General features: G+C 37.9%; 1 protein-coding gene across 1 annotated transcript; it reads left to right on the forward strand.

Annotated features, from left to right (window-relative positions):
- The first annotated feature begins 1,602 nt into the window (after window positions 1–1,602).
- Window positions 1,603–7,883, forward strand: ifnlr1 (interferon lambda receptor 1). Its single transcript, XM_062423348.1, has 7 exons — window positions 1,603–1,645; window positions 2,854–2,980; window positions 4,242–4,414; window positions 4,514–4,700; window positions 5,228–5,358; window positions 6,365–6,495; window positions 6,882–7,883. Exons 1-7 carry the CDS (start codon window positions 1,603–1,605, stop codon window positions 7,881–7,883), a joined length of 1,794 nt encoding a protein of 597 aa, XP_062279332.1.
- Window positions 7,884–22,241: the final 14,358 nt, after the last annotated feature.

A 22,241-nucleotide genomic window follows, 5' to 3' on the forward strand; every position in this document is an offset into this window, starting at 1 on the left:
TCCATCCAACTTCTTTGTAATGATCTGGGACACAGACTGTGAGTCAGGTCTTATCATCAGTGGCCGGCTTTACTAGTATTTCTGTGGCTGAATGGGAGCAAATTCTCAATGTGGAAGCATTACTAGTAGAGTGAAGACTGTAGCAGCGTATTAATGTGTTCTTATATAATGTCCACCTACATACAGGAGGAGGGCAAAATATTAGCAACATATTTTAATATAAAGTAAACAACAACCACCCGCTACAACCTCAATAATAAACATGAAGTAGAATTATCACCTTTCCAACAATATCAACAAAAACTGAAAAAGTATGAGCTTCATAAAAGGGGAATTATTATATTGGATTACATTAGATTGCAAAGATGTTCCTTATAAAGTGCTCATTGATTGAAAAGCTACAGTTTTTAAGAGATGTACAGAGCCATAATGTGTTTAAATTACAGTTTTCATCCAATATTTAAATCTGACAAAACAACCATCAAAGCAAGTTATCTGTGTAGCAAACCTCTGTTAAAATACATTAGCCAACCAACTCTGGTAAACTGGTATGCTACATTTATGTCAAGTTTTTACTAAATGAATTGACTTGAAGTTGTAACATAGCAAACAACATGTCAAGACAAATTTGAATCACTGCAAAAAAGAAAATCACTTTAGGAAAGCAGATACTGTATATTGATTTTTTCCATCCTCTAGTGTGCTGGTTGTATGATACAACAATGATTCAATAACTGACAACCATCAGACAGTCCGCTGATTGTGTGCGTGTGTACACAAGCCAATTAATTATTACATAAAAAACTGATATCATATTTGCATATGATGTTTACATTAGAGCGTAACGAGGCATGTCTTCCAGCTTGTTTTCAATCATTATTCTACTACCATAATTATAGCAATGGATACCTACATTTACACCAATTATATAGCTATTCATACATTTATTCATTCAGCTGTTTGTTCATTAAAAAAACTGTGTGATAACAATCCTGTGAGCCAAAGAGTGTTTCTGTAAATCAGACACACATACCTTCAACATGTGTCTATGATCAGATTCTTTCACTTTCTATATGTTTCAGTTTTATGTCCGTCATTTCCAGTCAAGTGTAGAAACCAGAAATAACCTGAAAGACAAGGTGAGCAAGAAAGAGAGGGACAGAGAGATATAAAGAGAGGCCACCTCAAGGTGGAGAAGGGAGGAAGAAGGAAGTGGAGAGTCTAGTGAGAGAATGTAAGTGGGTGGGACCTACAGTAAGCAGAAAAACAGGAACAAGATGACAGCATATGCCAAAGTACACCTTCACACCTGAGTAAAGCCACTCCTTTCCCAGAGATGGTTGAGCAGTGGAGCCAGGAAAACGCACTGAAATCAAATATAACTTTGATATTCAGTAACCTTTTTGACATTGACTCTGGTTTTGTTTGGGAGGATTTTGGAGATTAGCGGTTTTACCCATAGGTTTTGTTGTTATTTTGTTTTTGGCTTTTTTATTTTTGGCTTTTTTGTGTGGTGTGTGCTACATGATTTTGTTTAGAAATAAAATATAGGTATAGCCACTTCAGAGTTGGACTTCTTTTTGTGACACATATCTAATGAAGATGTGGTCTATGAATGTCATCATCCTCCTACTATTCTGCTATGGTAAGTATTAAGGAGCCAACATGGACCTATGTTTTAATTTACAGAAGTTGATTACCGGCAGTCAAACATTTAATGGAGCATTTTCTTTGCAAAGTAGTCCTAATAGGAGAAATAAATAATAACACCAATGCAATAAGGCCGAGTAATATATTCGACAGAGAGTGATTCTCTTTCATTTGAGAATGAATGAGAGTCCCAGAACACAATACAGACTTTGGTCATTTTAAATGATAGTGATCGATGGAAAATGCTTTTTCATTTTAGAGTCTGGCTGATGTAATATTGACTGTATCATTGTACAGCTTATAAAAATGCTAATTTTGAATGGACTGCTCTGTGTGTAATTTTCAGCCCTGTGTCTTTCACATCCAATAAACTACAGGGGCTATGACATTAAAATTGTAATATGCCTTGGGTTGGTAAACCAGAGTAATGGCTCCACATCATGAAAATGTGGTCTGTGTATAAATTGCTTTAGTAATAAAAATACAGGAGATCATATTGTTGTTGTCTTTGTATCAAAGATGTGACCGACAAAATTTAGGAACAAAGCAGTTTTGAGTTTCAGTTACCAGTCAAAACAAAGTCCATCTTATGTAATGTCCCCCTGTCCTGTGGGTGTTCACTATATCCTTTAAGCCGTTGACTGTGACTGTTCCTCTCCTTGAAGCAACAGTGGCTGAGGACGCTGATTCTTTAATTTAGTTTTACATTAAGTGCTGTGATTGAAAATCTTGGCTGGAACACAGATCAAGATGTAATCTGAGTACTAAAATATGTCTACAGCTCTTATTACAGTACAGAATATATTTATTAGCTTGTAATTTAGTATTAAGTATTAATAAGTTCCTTGTTTTGTGCGTTTGACTGTTGTTTTCTGTTATGTAAGATACATATATTTTTATTTTTTCTTTGTTTTTGTTTTTCTACATGTTTGAAATAAAGCCTTCATTCATTCATTCATTCATTCATTCATTCATTCAAAAGATTATAAAAATATTAAAAAAGTGTTACATCTATAACATGAATTTAAAATGCAGAACTATACATTTTACAGATATTATGCTACTAATTTTACATTTTTTATGATTCTTATTTTAATATTTATTTTACCTTAAAACTGTTTTGAATGAGAACATAATTATTAGTATCTGCTATGAAATTCCCCAAATAGATTTTTCTCTTTTGCTCTTTTTTTTCTCCTACAGCCTGTCTTTCGACTGCCAATGAGAAAGTGTGCTTCATCTCCAAAAACTTTCACAATGTGCTCCACTGGGACCCTGCAAAGCCTGCCTTCACTGGCGAAAAAATCCTCTATAGCGTCCAGTACTTGAGGTAAGAACAGGGATGACAAACGACTGAGCGTTATTACACTTCTGTTTCCATTAGCCTCTTTCACCTCTGTGACTGCATGTACAGATTCGTAAGGAGGGGTGCGTCAAAGCAGGAAAAATGTTTGCAGGGTAAACGCCTTGTTAGCTCATGGCTTGATGTATATGTCAAGGAACTGGAAATGCAATTTTGTAATGGGACTCAGGACAACCCTGGTCACCAGACTGTCTCTGGGTTTCTATGATAGGAATATACTGTAATTTATGAGGATCCACTGAACCTTAGCCAAACCTAACAGATACTGTCTTTTAAATATATTGCAATAACATTTAATGCTGACAAAGAAAGTTATTTTAGTTAATAGATATGTCTATATATTACTTATTGCCAACAAATCCCCTGAAAAGACCAAAAATGTGTCAATCTTACTAACAAGTGTTGCTTATTTGGATGGCTTATTCGTCAATGCTGTTGACCGCCATTGATACATGAGCCACAATGTCACACTGGGTCACACGTTTCATCATCCCATTAACACGAGAGCTGTGTAATATTTTGAATCATTCACCGTAAATACTCACTAGTGCACTAAATTCACTGCTGAAACTATGTGTGTATGTTCAAAAATGCTAAATTTGTTTGAATTTGAATTTACTAAAAACTACAGTGCCCAAGAAGGACATTATTCCACTTTTTAAAGAAAGTTTCTTTTTTTAAAGAGTCATTAATATGGACTGCACTCTGCTCTCCTTTTTGAATGGAGAGCTTTCAAAGTATGCGTTCGTGGCTTGCAAGAGGATTTTTTTCCTTTCTTCTTTTCATTGTGTCTCTACAAACGTCCTCGACCAAGTGCAAATGTCATCTTGTCTAATTAGTTGTGACGCGGTCGCGCAGACGATTGTCAAGAGCTACCCCGGTCCTATTGGGTTTACTCACATCCACTGTCACCTGGATTTGCTGGAGTGACTTCCAGCATCAGATCAGCTGCAGAGGAGGACTGGTTTAACAATGCTCACTCAATATCAGCTCTCTCTTAAAACAAAATGCTGTCATTTGTCTCCTTCAAAAAAGCCAACGTGCTCAAATGATGAATGAGTGATTTGGCATGGTCAAGATAATTTTTGTGTTATTTCTAAGTACTGCAGAATTTTACATCACTTATTTTCTGGAATAACATTTGATTGTGAATATGCAACTGTATCAAATGGTAGATATCTTTCGGAAATCTGACTCCACACTGCATGTTTATTGCATTTTTTTACAGTTATGATAAGGAGCAGCGTCCCCAGATAAAAAGAGAGTGTCAGAACATTACTGCTCTGTCCTGTGACCTGACTGCAGAAACCCCATCATTTCATGATGTTCACTACCTGGCTCGGGTGTTCGTGAACGGTCGCTTACATGGTCGCACCAAAAGGTTTAAACCACTAGCACACAGTAAGAAGCTCCAAAGAAAAAACCTATTTATTCATGAAATAATATATCACATTTCATCTTTATCCATCTCTTACCTTTTATTTTTCTGTGTCTCCGAAGCTACTTTTGGTCCTCCCATCTTGTCCACATTCACAACGGCTTCATCCTTGCATGTTAGAGCCACCCTGCCCTTGGGGCCAAACGGAGTCTCCATTGAGGATATTATCACCCACAGCAAAACTAGTCCAACTTTAATTGAATATACCTTAAAAATCACCTCGCCAAAGTGGGCTATACAGGTCAGTTTGTATTTTAACAATATAAAATCTGCACATATTAATTTGCTAACACAATAACACAAACTGTTAGATTTGATATGATACAAAAAGTAGAGATAAAACAAAATCTTGTAACACTAGCAAAACTTAAAACACAGGTTTGGGACTTGCTTCTGAATTGGTTTAATTGATTATAGCTCTTTTAATACAGGGACTGACACAGGTAATCAACTTCACTCAAGTTATTAATGTTTTCTGACGCTTGTAATTTATATGTTTACATCAGTGATATATCTTTTTTTTTTATCATTAATACAAACTTAATTATGTTATTAAAATGTAGTTAATTAATATGGTAACTACTACACTGTGGTGCTATTTAATTTATATTCTGGCATCCATCTGTCCCCAAGTGATCTTGTATTAAGTTTTTTTGTTTGTATTGAACTTACTTCTTTTTTTTTTTTTTGGCTTGTTTATTTGACCTGTACAACTTGCAATGTACTGAATCCAAAAGTCATCAATATGACATCCTGTGTCTCCAGGACCTGGAAAGCACGTCTGGCCAGTTTGTCGTCAACTTGAAAAACAACCAAACCAATTTCTGCGGCTATGTGGTCTACAAGCCCTCATCTGAAAGGGGTCGACCAGAGAGTCAGAATGCCTCCTTCTGTGACACATTAAAAGGTGAGGACAATATTGACCAGTACTAGTATCAGTGAGCATTTTACATTGAATTGCTTTGCAGTGTTTTAGTAGCCGGTGCTATCAATATCCTTTATCAATTGCTCAAGCTTCATTTCCTGGATCATAGATCATTTTTTTCCCAAGTACGTAAAGCAACTTGGCTGAAACCAATCATGTAGCCAAACAACGCTTATCATCTTAAATAAAAACCAGTGAGATTGATGTGTGTTGTTAACCTAATTATAGGTTACAATTCACGTTTGTGTTGATACAAGAAAAATGGGTTAATTATTAGTTAAAGCTACATGTAATATTCTGAAAATGCAAAATGAACACATTGTTCATACATGACATTTAAAATTACATTAACGTTTGACACTGAATGATAGTGAAAAGAAAATGAAGAACCTTTCCAATGAATGTACTCTGAGAAGCGCTGGTCCGTTCTCTCTTGTCAACATACTGATGAGATATAAGATTAGATAACATAGTTTATTTACCAAGGTGTTGTATGGTCTCACCTTTCCTCACTGTTTATTCTCAACCGTTAAACCTGACAATAACAAATGTGGATGAGAACACGTGAGATTATACTTTTATATCACACAAGTTCACAAGCACTTTCAGATTGTTTGATCGTTCTTGAACCAAAATTATTGACATTTTTTTGTGATTAGAAAATATCACATTGCACCTAAAACAACTGAAACATTGATGATGATGAAACATTGCACTCAAAGCCTAATCCAAAAGGAGGAACTCCACTTCTATAGGTTGCTGTGTAGATTTCTGTTGAGATAAGTTCCTGGTAACATACCAATAAGTAGTTCAGAGAAGTCACTGCTACATCATAGGCATGTTACAGACCTGACAACATGCCTGAGCTTGTGTTGCACCATGGGAATTTTTGTAACTCAATGCCCCAAAGTGCTCAAAGCTACCTAGTTTTGCAAATGTATTGTGTTTTCCCGAATTGTTTTATGACACCAACTCTCTTCTCCCTCAGAGGATCACGAGAGGCATCTACCATGGCCTCTCATGAGTGTTGCTCTTCTGTTGGCAGTTATCCTAATATCCGTTGTGTGCTCGTACATTTATGTGAAGCGTGGAAAGGGAAGGAACATGCCACAGTCATTGGTAAGAATGAATTTCTCCAGTGTCCATTCATCTGTTTTGGTAATAAAACGGACCAATGGAAATGCTGCCTGTGTGGAGGCTCTCTGGCACATAAATCACTATATGCATGAAAGTAATTAAACATACTGAAACATTGTGGATGTTGTTTTAGTCATGATGCCCTCAGTGTTGACAAATGTGTTATGTTTGAGGATTTAGGCAGAATGCAATATATTCTTCACAATGTTCTACTTTTCTGTACAGTACATAAAGTATATTGGCTTTGTTCTTTGAATCAATGTGATGTACAGTAAAACATTTATATCTCTGAATATTTTTGATTACTAAACAAAATGTTAGCCTTTATTTGACTTTGATGTGTCTGTCTTCCTTATCTTCAACAACAGGTAACCAATTTCGACAACCTGCCGAAAGTACTGCGGTCTCCAGATAGGAATCTGATCCTTTCCAAACCAGTGGTCTGCACTCAAAGTGACCAAACAGTGGAAGTCCAGGCGAAGCCAAATGTGACCCAAGCTAGATTTGGAGGGTATTCCCCTCAGGATATCCCCCACCAACTATGGCAAGACAGCACTGGCTCCTATGATGGAACAGGGGTTCATAGTCCAATGTCAAATCAGCAGGACACCAGCGCCCACTCATCTGAAATCTACAGTTCAGTGGCTGTTCATGTCCCTGCTGAGGACAATGAAGATCTCCAGCAGGTTAATATGGAAGACAGAAAAAGCAGTGACCTACCACTTTCTTCCAACAGAGATAGCTGGGATAAAAGTGAAACAAGTCCAAAGCTGATCTCACATGGTGCTGTGCCATTACCCAATTTGGATGCTTGTGAGAGTGATCCAGCCAAGCCGCTGTTGTTGCAAACAGAGCGGGATATCAATGGACAACTCATCTTGCCTTCATTCACTTTTCAGTTACAGAGCACCACAGATGGTACTGAATCACCCACTAAGCCTGAGAGAAAACCCCTTTTATCGGACCTCATAGTCTCCGAGAATGAGGGGCCATCATTAGCATCCTTGCAGCGCTTAGACAGCTCCGAGTGGTCAGACTCTGGGTGTGATGATAGCAGTGTAAACACACCAACTCAGTTTTACTGCAACACCTATTATTTCCCAAATCAACCAGTTGTTCCTGATTCCCTCCAAAGACAACCGAGCACACCATGCAGTGATGGAATATTTGAATCAGGTTACAAACAAAACTGGGTGCCTGCAATCGTTCTTGAAACTACAGCCAAAGACAACTGTGAATACAGTAGGATAAACTTTTCTGGTATCTGTCCCAAAAAGGAGGAGGAAGGAGAGGAAGATGAAGACTCAGCCAGCGAGGAGGCATCAGGGCAAATTTTTCTGGACGACTGGGTGGTACAAATCCAAGAATAATTCTCCACTCTTTAATCTTTATGACCTAAAAGCTGTTTCACCGTACTAACCTTTGTAACGAACGATGGAGGGGAAAGTTGATGGGAGCAGTGACGATGCAGAACTGTCAGCGTGTGGCTGATGATTCAGAGAAATACTTAAAACTCTACTTTTGACTAAAAGCATAGCACAAATTCATGCTGGAATCAGGCACACTTAACCTCTGGACCCTGACATACATTTCACCACCATATTTTCTAAATGGTGATTTCTGGATTTTATTTATTTGGAAACTGTATATAAACATGTTTACAAATCACTCATTCAACATTTGACATATATGTTTCTGTGAAAGCCTTGTTTACTTTGTCAAGTGAAATTTAACAATATCACATTTTTACAAACAGAATTTGTATTTAGAAAGATGATTTCTTTTGTAACACTGAACCCTACGTTAACTTCTTTTGTAATATCTATTTTATATATTACCTCGTCTTATTATGTGTCTAGATTGTAGACGAGTGTTTTGTGCCTTGTTTGCTCAAATGTACAGTAGGCAGCAAAGATAAAATATTGTATATAATTTCAGGTTAAAATAAGGGCATACAGTATGTTTCACCAGTATCTATTGTCAGTGTCAGGGCCTGTCAATGTCTAAAGCTCTGTTCAGAGGATTCAAATCTGAATTGCTTTAATGTATAAAACACGATCCCACTCTTGCCATTTTTGTAAGAAGTATAAAGTGCAATTTAAAATGGTCTAAAACTACCATGATCCCTTAAATAGATTTTAAATGTTTTGTCAACTGCAACCAACAACCCTGCAGCTGTAAAAATGAGAAGGCTTTAGCAAAAAAAAGAACAAGAAGAAGAAGAAGAAGAAGCAGATTAAACAGCCAAAGTCTGTACACGTACACAATGTACATGTTTCTAACTAGTAAGAGTCGGCATGTGCATTTGTGCCATCACTATGACAACAAATTACTGCAACTTATTACAGTCTCTAAATACACAAAGCCAATCTGGTCAGTTTGCCATTACAATGTGGACAGTGAGCCTTCAAGATTAGATATGAAAACAAATCTGATTGCCTTATGTCTGAACAAAGCAGGAGACAAAGTCCAACACCTATTGTCACGTTCTGAGCTGTTTTAAATGGGAGAAGAAGGACTGAATTTCTTCTCCAAAGTAATATATTCCCATTTTTACACATAACATATTTCAGTATTATCAAACACATGGAATGATTGCATCTGTACATAAACTTTAAAAAAGTGATGTTTTATTGATTTTTCTGACTCAGAGTTCACAAACTCATTTTGTTCTCTTCATTGTTTGCTTTTCTTTCAGAGGCAGAACATAGATTGTGTAAAATATACATTAGAGGGTGGAGTCATGGTGTGACCTAAGCCACACTGATAACAGAGAAGTAGCCTGAGCGCTTTATACACAGCTGTAAAGTAATAATGTCAGGTGTGTTGCAAGTCACTGTCAAATGGAAGTTTTTGTACAGCACATTACAGACGACGTAACATATTTCTATATTTACTGACTGATTTAACGTCTGCTTTGGAATAGTTGAATATGAAGATGATATTAAAATACTAAAAAATATACAGTAATATTTTGTCATTTTATGGTTATATAAGTTTTGAAAAATTATATTTGAGAACCTTAAGAGAGCTGTCAATACTGTTTTTTGTATTCATTGGCTTGGTCGGGAAAAGCTGCAAAAATATTTTGAACTCTGAAATTTGAGTAATGTTTGTTAAGTCACCTTGACTCTAGTTAAAATTAATTAAATACTGTATGTCTGAATGATAAACTTCAATTTCTATAACATATTTAAAAAGTGCTGTATTAAAAAAAGGCAAACTTCATTCCTACATACTGTAGACAGTCACTGTCCACTGTTCCCAGTGTGGAGGTGGATTGCACAAAGGATCCAAAGTTCAACTTAACAGGCTGTTGCTAAGTAATGAAGATTTTCAGACCAGGAATAAAGAAAATGGAACCTTTCCGAGGCTCTGTATGTTCATACAGTACGTGGTGAAATGCAAAATTATGACAAAAATAATCTTAATCAGTCAACAGTACAGTTGTTTAAAGTCATAATGTACAAAATTGGTTGCTTCAGGTTTGATGCCAATGTATCTGGCCAGGGGACTCACACATGATTTAAAACAGAAGTCCTTTCCTTTTTTTCCCAGTCAAAGCTGAAGGGGAAGTGATCCTCCCATTATAACTGTCGCGCGCACACACACACACACACACACACACACACACACACACACACACACACACACACACACACACACACACACACACACACACACACACACACACACACACACACACACACACACACACACACACACACACACACACACACACACACACACACACACACACACACACACACACACACACACACGGAAACTGTGTAGTTATGTGCATCTATGGGAAATTTTCTTGGAATGATATAAAATCTGGGTGGATTTCTAGTTTAATAACCATTGTGTGCTTGGTTATGTAACTGCTACCAGATACCGTAACGGACTATTTTACAGTTAAACCGTGACCTGTATACAGGTAATAAGGAAGAAGTGAATTAATAGATATACCTCCCTTTAAAGATTATTAACTGTGAAGTAACTAGTTGCAATTACAAGACAGCTACACAAAAAATATAAACAATTATTATTATTCACCATCAACAAAATGGCCTAATGGCCCGGGGCCAGTAAAAGTTTATGCGAGGAAAGGGAACAATCCCAATACGTTTTAATATCAAACTGTACATTTGTAAATGTTTAAATCAGTCCGACCCCGGTGGAGTGAACACACGTACACAAAAGCCTATATATTTTCCCCTCTCACTGTTCTATCCAAAGTACATTTCTGCAGAGCTCTCAGCAATGTCTTAACAAAAAAAAGTCCATACTCAATGAAATTGTATTATTATTATTATTATTATTATCAATATAATGTTATTCTGTTCTCTTCCCTCTAGGTATTCCATTATTTCTGGCTTTACACAAAATATTCAGAACCCTAAATGTATATATCATTCATTTACAGATCCAATATGTGACAAATTTTATATTTAGCATATTTATGTAATATATCAACATTTAATATCCATAACTAAAGGAAAACAACCACATCTAAAAGGGAACTTCACTGTTGTACATATCATGTATACAGTGAATAAATCACTAAAATTGAAAGAAAGTTATTTAAATTTTTTGGCTTCGAAGCCAGTAAAAATATACAAGGAGACAATAAAACTCTGATCTGAGCCAGTGGGGAAAATACTAAGGTATTGTATGTTTTTAAGGCAGAAAATACACCAAAAAACTGAGTTTCAGGGCCATTGGTCACATGTACAACTAAATGATTCAACATGACAAAAGGAACATTTCATAAATCATTACAGCAAACTGCACTGAATAAATAGACATACTGTAAACCTTTTGGAATAGCAGCTAAATGCCAAAAAAAGAAAAAGAAAAGAAAACCTACAGCATGAAAAATGACCACAAAATGGGATCAATACATCTGGTGACATCTGGTATCAACAAGAAACTTCATATTACGAGCATGTCACAGAGTTTAGATTTATGGCCTGGTTGCCTTATAAAAATTACTCATATATAGAACCAGTGCACATGCATATCACAGCAGCAAAAAACATGTAGACCACTGCAATATTGTCTGATGACTGATTGATTCAACTTTCATAGATTAATGTTAAGACAAAAACAAATTATAATTTTAAATCCATACTGTCTGTTTCAATGTCAAACACCAGGGCTACATCTTTTACAGAATCAGAGACATAGGAGATATTTTTGCACAATTTTAGGAACATAGCTTCTCTAGAAGTGGATGTTGTTTGGGGTTGCCTGGTAAAATCTTTTACTTGTTCAGTGCAAACCAGTATAAACCAATACCAGTATGCTGTACATTATTTCCCTTAGCCCTTAGCCATTCTGTGACCCACTGTTCATCAAAGTCAAACCATGTCATGAGAATTATACTCGATGCTGCCTTTGACATGTGAGTGGGCTCTGTGCTTGTTGTAGGAACAGGGCAGATAGAGCAGCAGAGGAAAAAGTAGGCATTATAAAGTATGATTTTATATAATTGGAGAGCTGAGACAGGCAAAGCATCAGCAAAGTTCACTGCTGCGACTCACAACAACAACAGCAACAACAAAAAATGAATATGTAAAATAGCTCTTGTGAGTGGGAGTAAGTGGGAAGTAAAGAGACAAAAGAATTGGATTAGATTCAGTCAAGAAAAAATTGGGACAACTATACGTCCAAGATATCAAACAGGACGTAAAAAAGATAAGTAACCCGAGGGAGACAAAAGATTCAAGACTCAAACTCCAAGCCTATCATCCTGACAACATACTGCTGGGAAAAGAGTGTTTTCGTAGAGTGGGAGAGAGGTTTCCTGTCTCTGGCATGTTTGAAAGGGGGAAACATGGCAGAGAGAAGGTTGTCCAGCTTTTTTACCATGCTCTTTTCCTCTATCTTTCCCCATATGGCTCTTCTTTGGACAGGTGTTAAAAAAAAAAAAAAAACAGTCTTCAGTTGGCTTGCAGCAGCTCTGACACGTTCCTTTCTTTCTGCCTGCCAGAAGGCCGCCTTTCTCCTCTTTCAACTCTCCAAGCCCCGAGAAGATCAAATGGGAGATTGCAGGGCAAACAATCCAGAGTGCTACAGGCATGATGGAACTTTGAAAGAGGAGTCGTAGTTTGTGTGAGTCCAATGCTGCACAAACAGAATTTCAATCACAGCTGAGGGAGGGTGTGTGTGATCAATGAATATATTGATGGACTGAGTGTCTTGGCCACTTGAGTCATTTCTCTAGGGGGACCCTGTGGGAGGTAAACAATGCTGACCCCTTGTACAGGGAATTGCCTTTTTAATCATTGCCAGAAACACGGCAGGAATCTCACACCTACCCGGGCTACCGTGTAGAGGTACTCGATAGTCAGACTCCCTCCCTCCCGGGTCCACCCCTGTACCCATACCTTTTGAAATAAGCCCACACAATTAAGTTTCTGCACAGCCACATTTTCAAAAACCTTCATGAAGGTGATCTCATTTCATCTCATAATACAGCAGCTTAACACCACCCCTACCAAATTAAAACAGACTGAGATCATTAAGTTACAGGCAGAATAGTTGAGTCAGCAACACAGCAAGAGCAGGCAGAAAAAAGAGAAAATGGTATGTTATTTGACAAAAAAATGTTTGAATATTATTACAATATTTTTTTTTTTTTTTAAAGGTATATATTTTATGGTACATTGGGCCCCTGACATGAGTATGGTCAGAATTTTATCTTTATCTTATCAATACTCTTAGCGGTCCAAGTCTTTATCAATACTCTTATTGGTTCTTTTTTATTAGTACTTGCTGTTTTTTTAAAATTATCATTGTAAAAAGAGAATTATGAGTAATGTTTACAACAGCAAAGTCACTATCTAAACTCAATAATGTCTCACTGGAACTGGAACATGTCAGGAATATAAATAATATTCCTGACAACAAAATACTGAGTGAAGTTTAGAAAGAATGAAGAACACAGACATCAGTTGGTATCAGTCATTCCTCCTGTCCTCTGTCCCCCTGCATCTGCTGCTGATGTGACTTACTGCCTGCAGGTACCACTGGCAGAGAGAGGAAGGGCTGGTTCGTCTCATCTAGTAGCTACGTTTACAACAATTTGACCAATTTTGAAAAAGAATGCTACATAAAGACAGCTTTCATTTGAGCACGTTCTTAATAGTTAGCTGTTAGCCTGACCAGCACGCTGTCGTTGTGTAAAACTTATCAACGGTGGATGGGACACTTTTTCTACATGTCTGCTTGTTGAACAGGTGATTTGATAAAGTACTTATTGGCTTTTTACTCGTGAAGGTTTTATTGTGTTCAAAGCAACGAGCAAAGCTGTTGTGAGTTTGAGTAAAATCTTACCTTCACTTCACCTGGTTCATTGTCTCCACCAGCCTCTCTGAACTGCTCTGTGCATGTAGGCTATGTGTGTGTGAGCCAATGTCATGATAGGCATGTTTCTTACCATATGGTTAAAAGCAATGAAAGGGAGAAGGGGATTGTATGCCTATGGATCTGAATGAATGTGGCTATCTTGTGTTGTTTTTGCTATGATTTATCTTAATCATTTTGTGTTTTGACACCAGCTTGACACCACCGGCCAATCAGCGGACGAATCAGCTGATTGGCCATCAGGAATTGTCCCGGTGCTCCTGATGGCCAGACCAGGCCTGATTAAAGGCTTGCCTGTAATCTAGAAACGTATACTTTGATTTATTTTTTTAAATTTTATGCTAAGGGGAGAAAAACACACATAGCAGTGTGTCCTTTAAACTTAATAAATGCCTTTGAATGTTCTTGATAAAGTGTATTGGCAGAGATTCACATTAATATTTAATGGCTCCTTTGAGGTTTAAACTCCAAAGCAGTCTTTCAGAAGGCTATTTCTGGTTATACGCAGTTATGATTGCCTAATTTATTATACTCTATCCACATTTAAGGCAAAGTTCCAGCACAGAGATATAGAGCAAAGACAAAAAAGTGTCCTTTGAAGAAATTATACCCCCATTAGAAAATGTTTGAACATGCTGCAAGAACTTAACATGGGATAAGTTTGAGTGTCTTAATTACATAACTATCACCCTATCTTGTCGGCAGCCATCTATATTTCAAAATGTCTCTTTTCTGATAAGGTGTATGAAGTTAATTGGCTCTATTGAAATGTATGCATGCCTCAATGCCAATGACTTTGCACTCTGACCTCCAGGTTTGTCATGGCACCATGAAGTTACTTTATGACCATTTGTCATTTACCCTCGTGAGATAATGGCAAGAAAACGTGTTAACTATTACAAGGCTGCCAAAAGTACAGTCTGTCCTATGTTTTAGTAGGGGGAGGGCCCACGTGTTTAGTTCAAATATGATCTCATATCAGGAAGTGTCACTAACAATAGTAGGAACAGTCACATGGTTCAGTTAAGGCTCAAGGCATATATTGTGGTCATATCAAATCAACTCAACATATCAACATGAAGCTTGTCTCTTTAAACTCTGATCAAAGGCATTTTGATGTGTAGGAACAGGATCAACTTAATTTATTTTTCCATTTTGACGTGACACAGGTGAATCACAACAAGCAGGCCTTTCCCTTCCTTCCCCATTTAAAAATGTACCTACCTCGCTCCACCACCAGAACAAATCACTTGATAAATTGAAGTCTGCATGTAATTGGATGCAATCACTTCACCCCCTCCCTTTCCTCTCTTGCATTCTAATGAGCTCTTAATGGGTCCTTGATTAGAAAAAAGGCACGAAAACAGCTGTCAAGGCTGGCCAGGAAATGATGGATCATCCAGGAGTCTTTGGTGTCCATTAAGGTCTATTCTGGGCCCAATCACCAGTAGGTGAGAAGATGAAAAGAAAGTTTAGTAATATTCAGTTTCCACCAAGACAATTCTCAGTGGAACAATTATCGCTTCAGCTGTGAAACTGACAGAGACTGTGTCCGGTCATAGCATGCCAAATAGACACTTCACATTTTTAACTATACTATAGCAAAAAATGTACACTTGCACACATACAGCATATTTGACAACACTGTTTGAACTTCTGTCTAAGAGAAGCTGCTGTGCTATTTGTTCAAAAGGTACAACACACAAGGAAGATAAAAAAGAGGAGTACGGTCACTAAGAATAACTTAAGTCTCAGAAGATATGTTTAATAGAAACAACAGATAATAAACTAAGTGCTATTCCTTATATTATTTAAAATACTATAGGTAACATCATATCACAGCTTGTTAAAACAGGAACCTTGCATCAAAGATTGTGCAATGCCTGCAAAGATATCCAGTATCCAGTCCCTCCATATCCTAGCCTCTGGCTCATGTCATGCCAGATTTCCTTTAAACATGAGCTGCAAACTGAGGAGGAAAAAAACATTAATGCCAACCTCTCAGTGGTTCTTACTAAAAGGATATGTGGGGGTTTCCTGTGCTATGAGATCTCCTACTTTACACAACTTACACGCACAAAACTGACAAGGGCTGCAAACATTGCATTAAGCCAATATATATCAGTAGTTCAAGATAATACAAATCTAAATTAGTGTTATATCAAAGGTAATACAATCAGCTCTACTGAAAAGTGCTACAGCTCCTCTTAAGTTGATTTTCTTTACATACTGAAAATACATTTAGGATGTAAGCACAGTGTTGTTCCACAATCCTCCACTCCTTTCCTGTGGCATCAGACACAGCTGAGATATCGCAAGTCTGTTCTCTCTACAGCAACCCATACATTAAGAGTATGATGTACTCTGCACCTGTGGGGAGTAGATAAAACACAAGAACATCCAACAAGGAATAAATGTTTGCCACACAGTCAGACTGACTCTGGCTTTTATTCATAATGTATGCAAGTAAAAGCACAGAGCGGGAATGAATTGTGAATAAGCATAAATGATTCATAAAACACGATAAGTCTTTCTGGGTGTGCGGCACATATTTATTCCTTGTTGGCTTGCCATACATGTTGCACCTGGTACATTATACAAACTCATTACATATTTTGTGCTTCAGGTGCTCTGCAAAAGTGTGACCAAATTGATTTGCATAAGTGGACTAAATAAATAAGGCGCTAAGCTCAGGGAAACTGCACATTTGAGGAAGGCAGTACTTCTTCAACCTTTCTGTAAACATGTTAAAAATGTTGCTTTCTCTCAGAGCTTTCAAGAAACCTACTCTAGGAAATTGAAGACAACATTGACATGAGATGTTCCTGGTGAACCTAGAAGCTGAGGAGTCTTCCAAAAGAAGAGGAACTAATAAAGATGGCCCTCAGCTGCTTCGCCCCACTGGTTATTCTTAGTCTGGCAGTCACTGCTGATGTATGACGATAAGAGAAGGCCTGGCAACCCTGGCGTGTATTGTGCGCTGATATTCCAGAGGCAGGTGTGGCCACTAAAAGCTTATAAATAACCCCCCGAACCTTCCATACAATGATGTGGCCTTGAATGATGCCTTCTTTCCTCGCAGCCCCTGTGTGCTTTTAATCCCTGTCGGCCAGCGCTACTGGACACACACACACACACACACACACACACACACACACACACACACACACACACACACACACACACACACACACACACACACACACACACACACACACACACACACACACACACACACACACACACGAAACAATGTAACTATGATAACACAGATAATTGTAATAACATTTGGACCATTTTTGCAGAGTTACAAAAAACCTCTCAAAAGCACTGAATGGATATCACCTAAATGCACACACATAATCATACAACCATGACACCACCACGCAGAAAGAAATAAAGAAATAAAAGTTTTCAGATGTTCTACATGAATATCACCCAAACACACACAAGTTTAAAAAGCTCTACCAGAGTACCCGGTTTAATGACTGAGCAGCGAACAAGTCCCAGAAACTAATCCAAGATCAAATCACTGTAAAAGGAGATTAGGAGCAGGAACAGAGGATGGTACAATGGTCACTGAGAAGCATTACACCATAACTTCAGCCAATGCACAGCAATTAAAAGACAATGTTATGTAGAGACTATAGTAAAAGGGGCATTATTTATAAATGATGTATAAAATATTTCCAAAAGAGACAAACAGAGATGCTTTGAATACTACCAGACTTACAATGATAATGCTAACATGGGGGTGTTTACCAGGTATAATGGTCACCATCTTAGTTTAGCATGTTAGCATGCTAGTATTTATTTATTAGCAACAAATTAGTACCAAATGTAAATGTCAGTTCTTCCGCAGATATTTTGTCAACAAAGAAAGTGGTGGAATAATGGAAATTTTGTTCTAATGATGCCACTAGAGAAAAAGTAAGGGGTGAGTTCAACAAATTTATTACAATACATGTTGAGGTGGATATGAAGGACCAACTTTAATAATAACAATAATAATAATAATAATAATAATAATAATAACTTTTATTTCGAAGATACAAGGTGCTTCACACAATGCAATATTAAGAAAAGAAAATACACAAAACACAATAAAACAATAATCAAGCAGAAATAGACGAAACATTAAACAATAAATAAAAACAACAAAGAGCAGCAATTATACAAAATTATAGAAATGACTGTCTGTACAAGTGTGTCTTTAAAGGTTTTTCAAAATGAGGCAGCGACTCAGCTGACTTGATACTGAGGGGGAGTTTGTTCCACAGCATTGAAACATGTAAGAACATCTGATTTTCAGATCTGAGGGATCTTGGTGCGTAATTGTGTGTGAGAAGTTCAGAAATGCACAGTGGAGCCAGACCATATGGATTATAAGGTTTTTAGTAAAATTTCAAATTTGGATTGTGAAACGGACGGGGAGCCGGTGTAATCCTGGCAGGACAGAAGTGATATGTTCTCTGTGATGAGTGTTAGTTGAAGAGCCTGCGTTCGGTATTAACTGTAGACGGCACACTGTTGCATCATAAAGACATGCGAATAGTCAATTACAGAAGTCCAGGCGGGAGAAAACGAGGTGGTGAATGAGTTGTTCAATTATATTTTTCGGGAGTATTTTAATGAGAAACCATCCAATAACAGCTGTTGAGAAATGACATGCAATACTGCTAGCATTGTTTTTTTTAATAAAAGCATTAGGATGGTAATATATCTAGTAAAGGCAACATAGGAATGAAAGAATTGAAAGAAAAAACAAGGAGGAACCAGATGGTTCAGGTGTCACTATCAGATTATCAACTGTCAACAGCTGAGCAGCCTCCCTACATTCGCTTTCCACTCTGATGCCCTCACCGTTCCCCCCTCACTGCCCACAGCAGCCTCTCCTCTGCCTCAAGACTGTTGTTTCTGAGCCTCTAGTTTTATATGCTTTGCACCCAGGTGAGAAAGTGCTGAGAGGGCTAAAAATATATATATATATATATATTTCTTTTAGTGACAGTTATTGAGCAGATATTTGTAATTCAACCACAGCCAGTTGTTCTCCTGAGGCCATTCCAGCTGTTGCTTTCAGCTGCTCAGGTCACTCGGTCCAGCTTCTCTTATTGTGCAGGGAGTTACTGTGTCATCTCTTAGCTGCTCGTCTGCTGAGCTATCTGTAAAATTGATCTGGCTGATGGCAATGATCTAGTCTGTGCATGCTCCTGTGTGTGGTGGTTTTGTGTGTCCATTTAGGACATTGTAAAGTTCAGTGTGTGTGTGTGTGTGTGTGTGTGTGTGTGTGTGTGTGTGTGTGTGTGTGTGTGTGTGTGTGTGTGTGTGTGTGTGTGTGTGTGTGTGTGTGTGTGTGTGTGTGTGTGTGTGTACAGGGGAGGTGTCATTGGTCTATATTTACCAACTTAAGAATGAGAGAGCATTGTGTTGTCCACATACTTGGCACTGAAGGACACTTTGTGCTCAGGGTCACCCCCTCACTGCTTCATCAAGACAGGCATAGAGAGAAAGAAGAGAGTGTGGGAGACGTAGACAGACAGTGAAAGGTAATACAAGGAGGTGAGACAGCAAGACCGTACAAGATCTTCAAGGAGAGAGAGACAGACAGACAGACAGAAAAGGAAGTGGGAGGTAACCATCTGACAGATCTCTGAGAGCCAGAGGACTTCACCTGATTCTTTACAGAAAAAGTGTGAGTGGGACTTCCTTTACTCAGCATTCATCTAGTCTTAGCACTAATGGCATCCAGCTTTTTGCCTTTCATCAGCTGAGACAGGTTACTGACACATTAGAGTGCGTAACTACCTTCAATTAAATATAAAACCATGACACTAAGCCTCGGTGAAATGCACACACTGTGTCTCTATGGTACATCTGCATAATACTGTTGATTATTAGTCTGTCTTCGTATCGTCAGAGAGTCTCCTTTTCTCTCACCGCTTCTCTTGAGAGTCCTTGCTTCTCCAGCTAGTTGAACTTCTTAATGGTCTTGTCTTTTGATGGCCTCAATGGATGTAGCTTCTAATTACTCTCTGGGGATGGCATAAAGCAAGCCGCCGCCGTGTTCAGACAATGCTTTCCCCTTCAACGAGTAGAATAGCAAATCATTTGTCCCCTTGTTCCTGTGTTGCTGCTGTTTTTTTATTATTAGAGACCCTGAGACTGAGCTCTAATTTCACTCCAGGGACTGAAAACTGCACTGTGTGTAGAAAAGGAGAAGCGCTTTGTTTTGTGCTCCCCTCCCTCCAGGGGCACAGAATCCAGGCCTACCCACAGAGACTGATCAATTTTAATGTGCCAGAGGTCGACCTTCCATTAAAAGTGTTCAAACAAACCTCTCCCGTTGCACCACAGCAAGTCAAAAAAAAAAAATTCAAGAAGGGAATCAGGTGGCACGCTAACATTTTAGCCGGTTAGCCAGCTCGCTGTTGTTTTCCACTATCTAACGGAAGCAGATGAGAAGAAATAACACATTACGCTTGTTATGGTGCTAACACAGGTGGTTACTATTGGGAGAGGGTGAATGAAGCCATCACTCAGCCACGACCTGATTCTGTTTGTTGGGCTCGTTCTGCGTTCACTTCCCCAGAGCGGCCCCATGATTAATGATGGGCAGGGTGTGGGCAGCGGCATGGCGGAGCTCAACTGATGAATTAGTAGTGGCTCAGCGGCCCAGAAAGGGGTGATTCATTCAACATGGGACTAAAGTACACCTTTACTCCACAATAGGCTCCACAGAAAAAAACATTTCTCTCCAAAACAGCTAATGCATCCATGTGAAAACAAACAACTGTCCATCTAATATAGATGCTGACACTGCATTAGTAAATTTGAGTTGAAAAAATGACCTGATTAATTGATTTGTCCATTGACAGAAAATGAATCAGCAACATTTTGATAATGAATTAATAGTTGAAGGGTTTTCAGTTTTTTAAATGTGAATAATAATGTCTAGCCAATGGATTTTGGACCATTGACTAAGACATAAGACATCTGAAGACTTCTTGGAAAAAGACATTTTATAGAGCAATGGATGAATCATTTAATTGAGACAATAATCAACTTCATTAGTGTAAAAGTTCTGTATTTTCTTTAGTTTTCTGAAATAGCCACTTATTTACAGATTGATTCTGTTTTGAAGTATCAACTCTTTAATTTCAGAGACCATTTGTCCTCTCTAAAGTGCATAAATTAAACTTTGGATCAACATCTTCTTCCATCAGGTGTTTAGGGGCAATTTCACAAATGGAAGTCGGTGAAGCTGATTTAAGTTTGAGGCACAATTCTTTTGATTCAGGATGTAATTGCAGCGGATTGTAATTCAGAAACATTATGTTATTAATAGCACCCTACTCTGTCTTTAAATGCACTTTGGTTGCTAATCCCAAGACACTTCAAGATATCACAAGACAGAGGCTCCTTTAGATAGCATTAATCTATCAGGGAGCTAAATGGTGGAGTTAACATTTTGCATACACTTTGCACACCCTTTGGGCTCAATTATAATTCTCTGAGGATGAGGATGGAGACTGATTTACATTTCTGCACGACCACGATATGGAATAGTCATTACTTCACCACTTCAACTGAGCAAAGTATTAAGACATGTAACTGTAAGGTCTCTTTTGAATACAAAGCAACATATAAATAGGTGTGTTTCTTGCCAAGGCTGAAGTCACTTCAGTGTAAAGTGGCCATTAATTTAGCAACTCATCTGCACTCAATATAAAATATTTAGCTTTGAGCCGTTTCATATTATAGTATCTGCTGAAGGTTTACAAGGACTCCCTTTAGACCTTGCATTAAAATGCATCTAGTGTCTTGTTTGTATCTAGATATAATTCAACCTGATTACATTTACAAGTAGTATTAATATGTGTCTCCAGTGCCCACCAGAGATCCAATCACTCTGTCCATCATAAACAAGCAAACATTACATTACATCCTCCTCTCCTCTCCTCTCCTCTCCTCTCCTCTCCGGTAAAAAAAACAAAACAAAAGATGGTAGCCAGATGTGAAGCTGCAGTATTGCATGGACTTTTGCATGCTTTTTGAAGTGGGCTAAGAAGTTTCTCCATCCAAGAGTGTCTTGAATATCCATATCATTCTAGCTAGTAGCTTAAATAAATAGATAATGGTTGCTACCTCTACCACAATGCGTGCCTGACCACCTGAGGTTTGGCTTATCGGATCAAAATCTGTCCTCAATGCATCTTGGGTACATTTACATTTGTGATCTTGAGGTCAAAGACTCTCCGACTGCAAACCAATCACTCTAAAACACATTTTAATGCAATCTGTAAAAGATAATGTATTTATGCTCCTGGATGAGGTTACTAAAGGTTATCACC

The sequence above is a fragment of the Scomber scombrus genome, chromosome 7 (assembly GCF_963691925.1).
Source record: "Scomber scombrus chromosome 7, fScoSco1.1, whole genome shotgun sequence".
Lineage (NCBI taxonomy): Eukaryota > Metazoa > Chordata > Actinopteri > Scombriformes > Scombridae > Scomber > Scomber scombrus.

What these genes read in the sequence shown, in the direction of transcription:
- ifnlr1 (XM_062423348.1), top strand. Translation starts at nt 1,603, where the DNA reads ATGTGGTCTATGAATGTCATCATCCTCCTACTATTCTGCTATG. An exon ending in TGGGCTATACAGGTCAGTTT is followed by an intron (nt 4,701 to 5,227) that starts GTATTTTAACAA and finishes GGACCTGGAAAG; the next exon opens with CACGTCTGGCCAGTTTGTCG. An exon ending in GGAACATGCCACAGTCATTG is followed by an intron (nt 6,496 to 6,881) that starts GTAAGAATGAAT and finishes CTTCAACAACAG; the next exon opens with GTAACCAATTTCGACAACCT.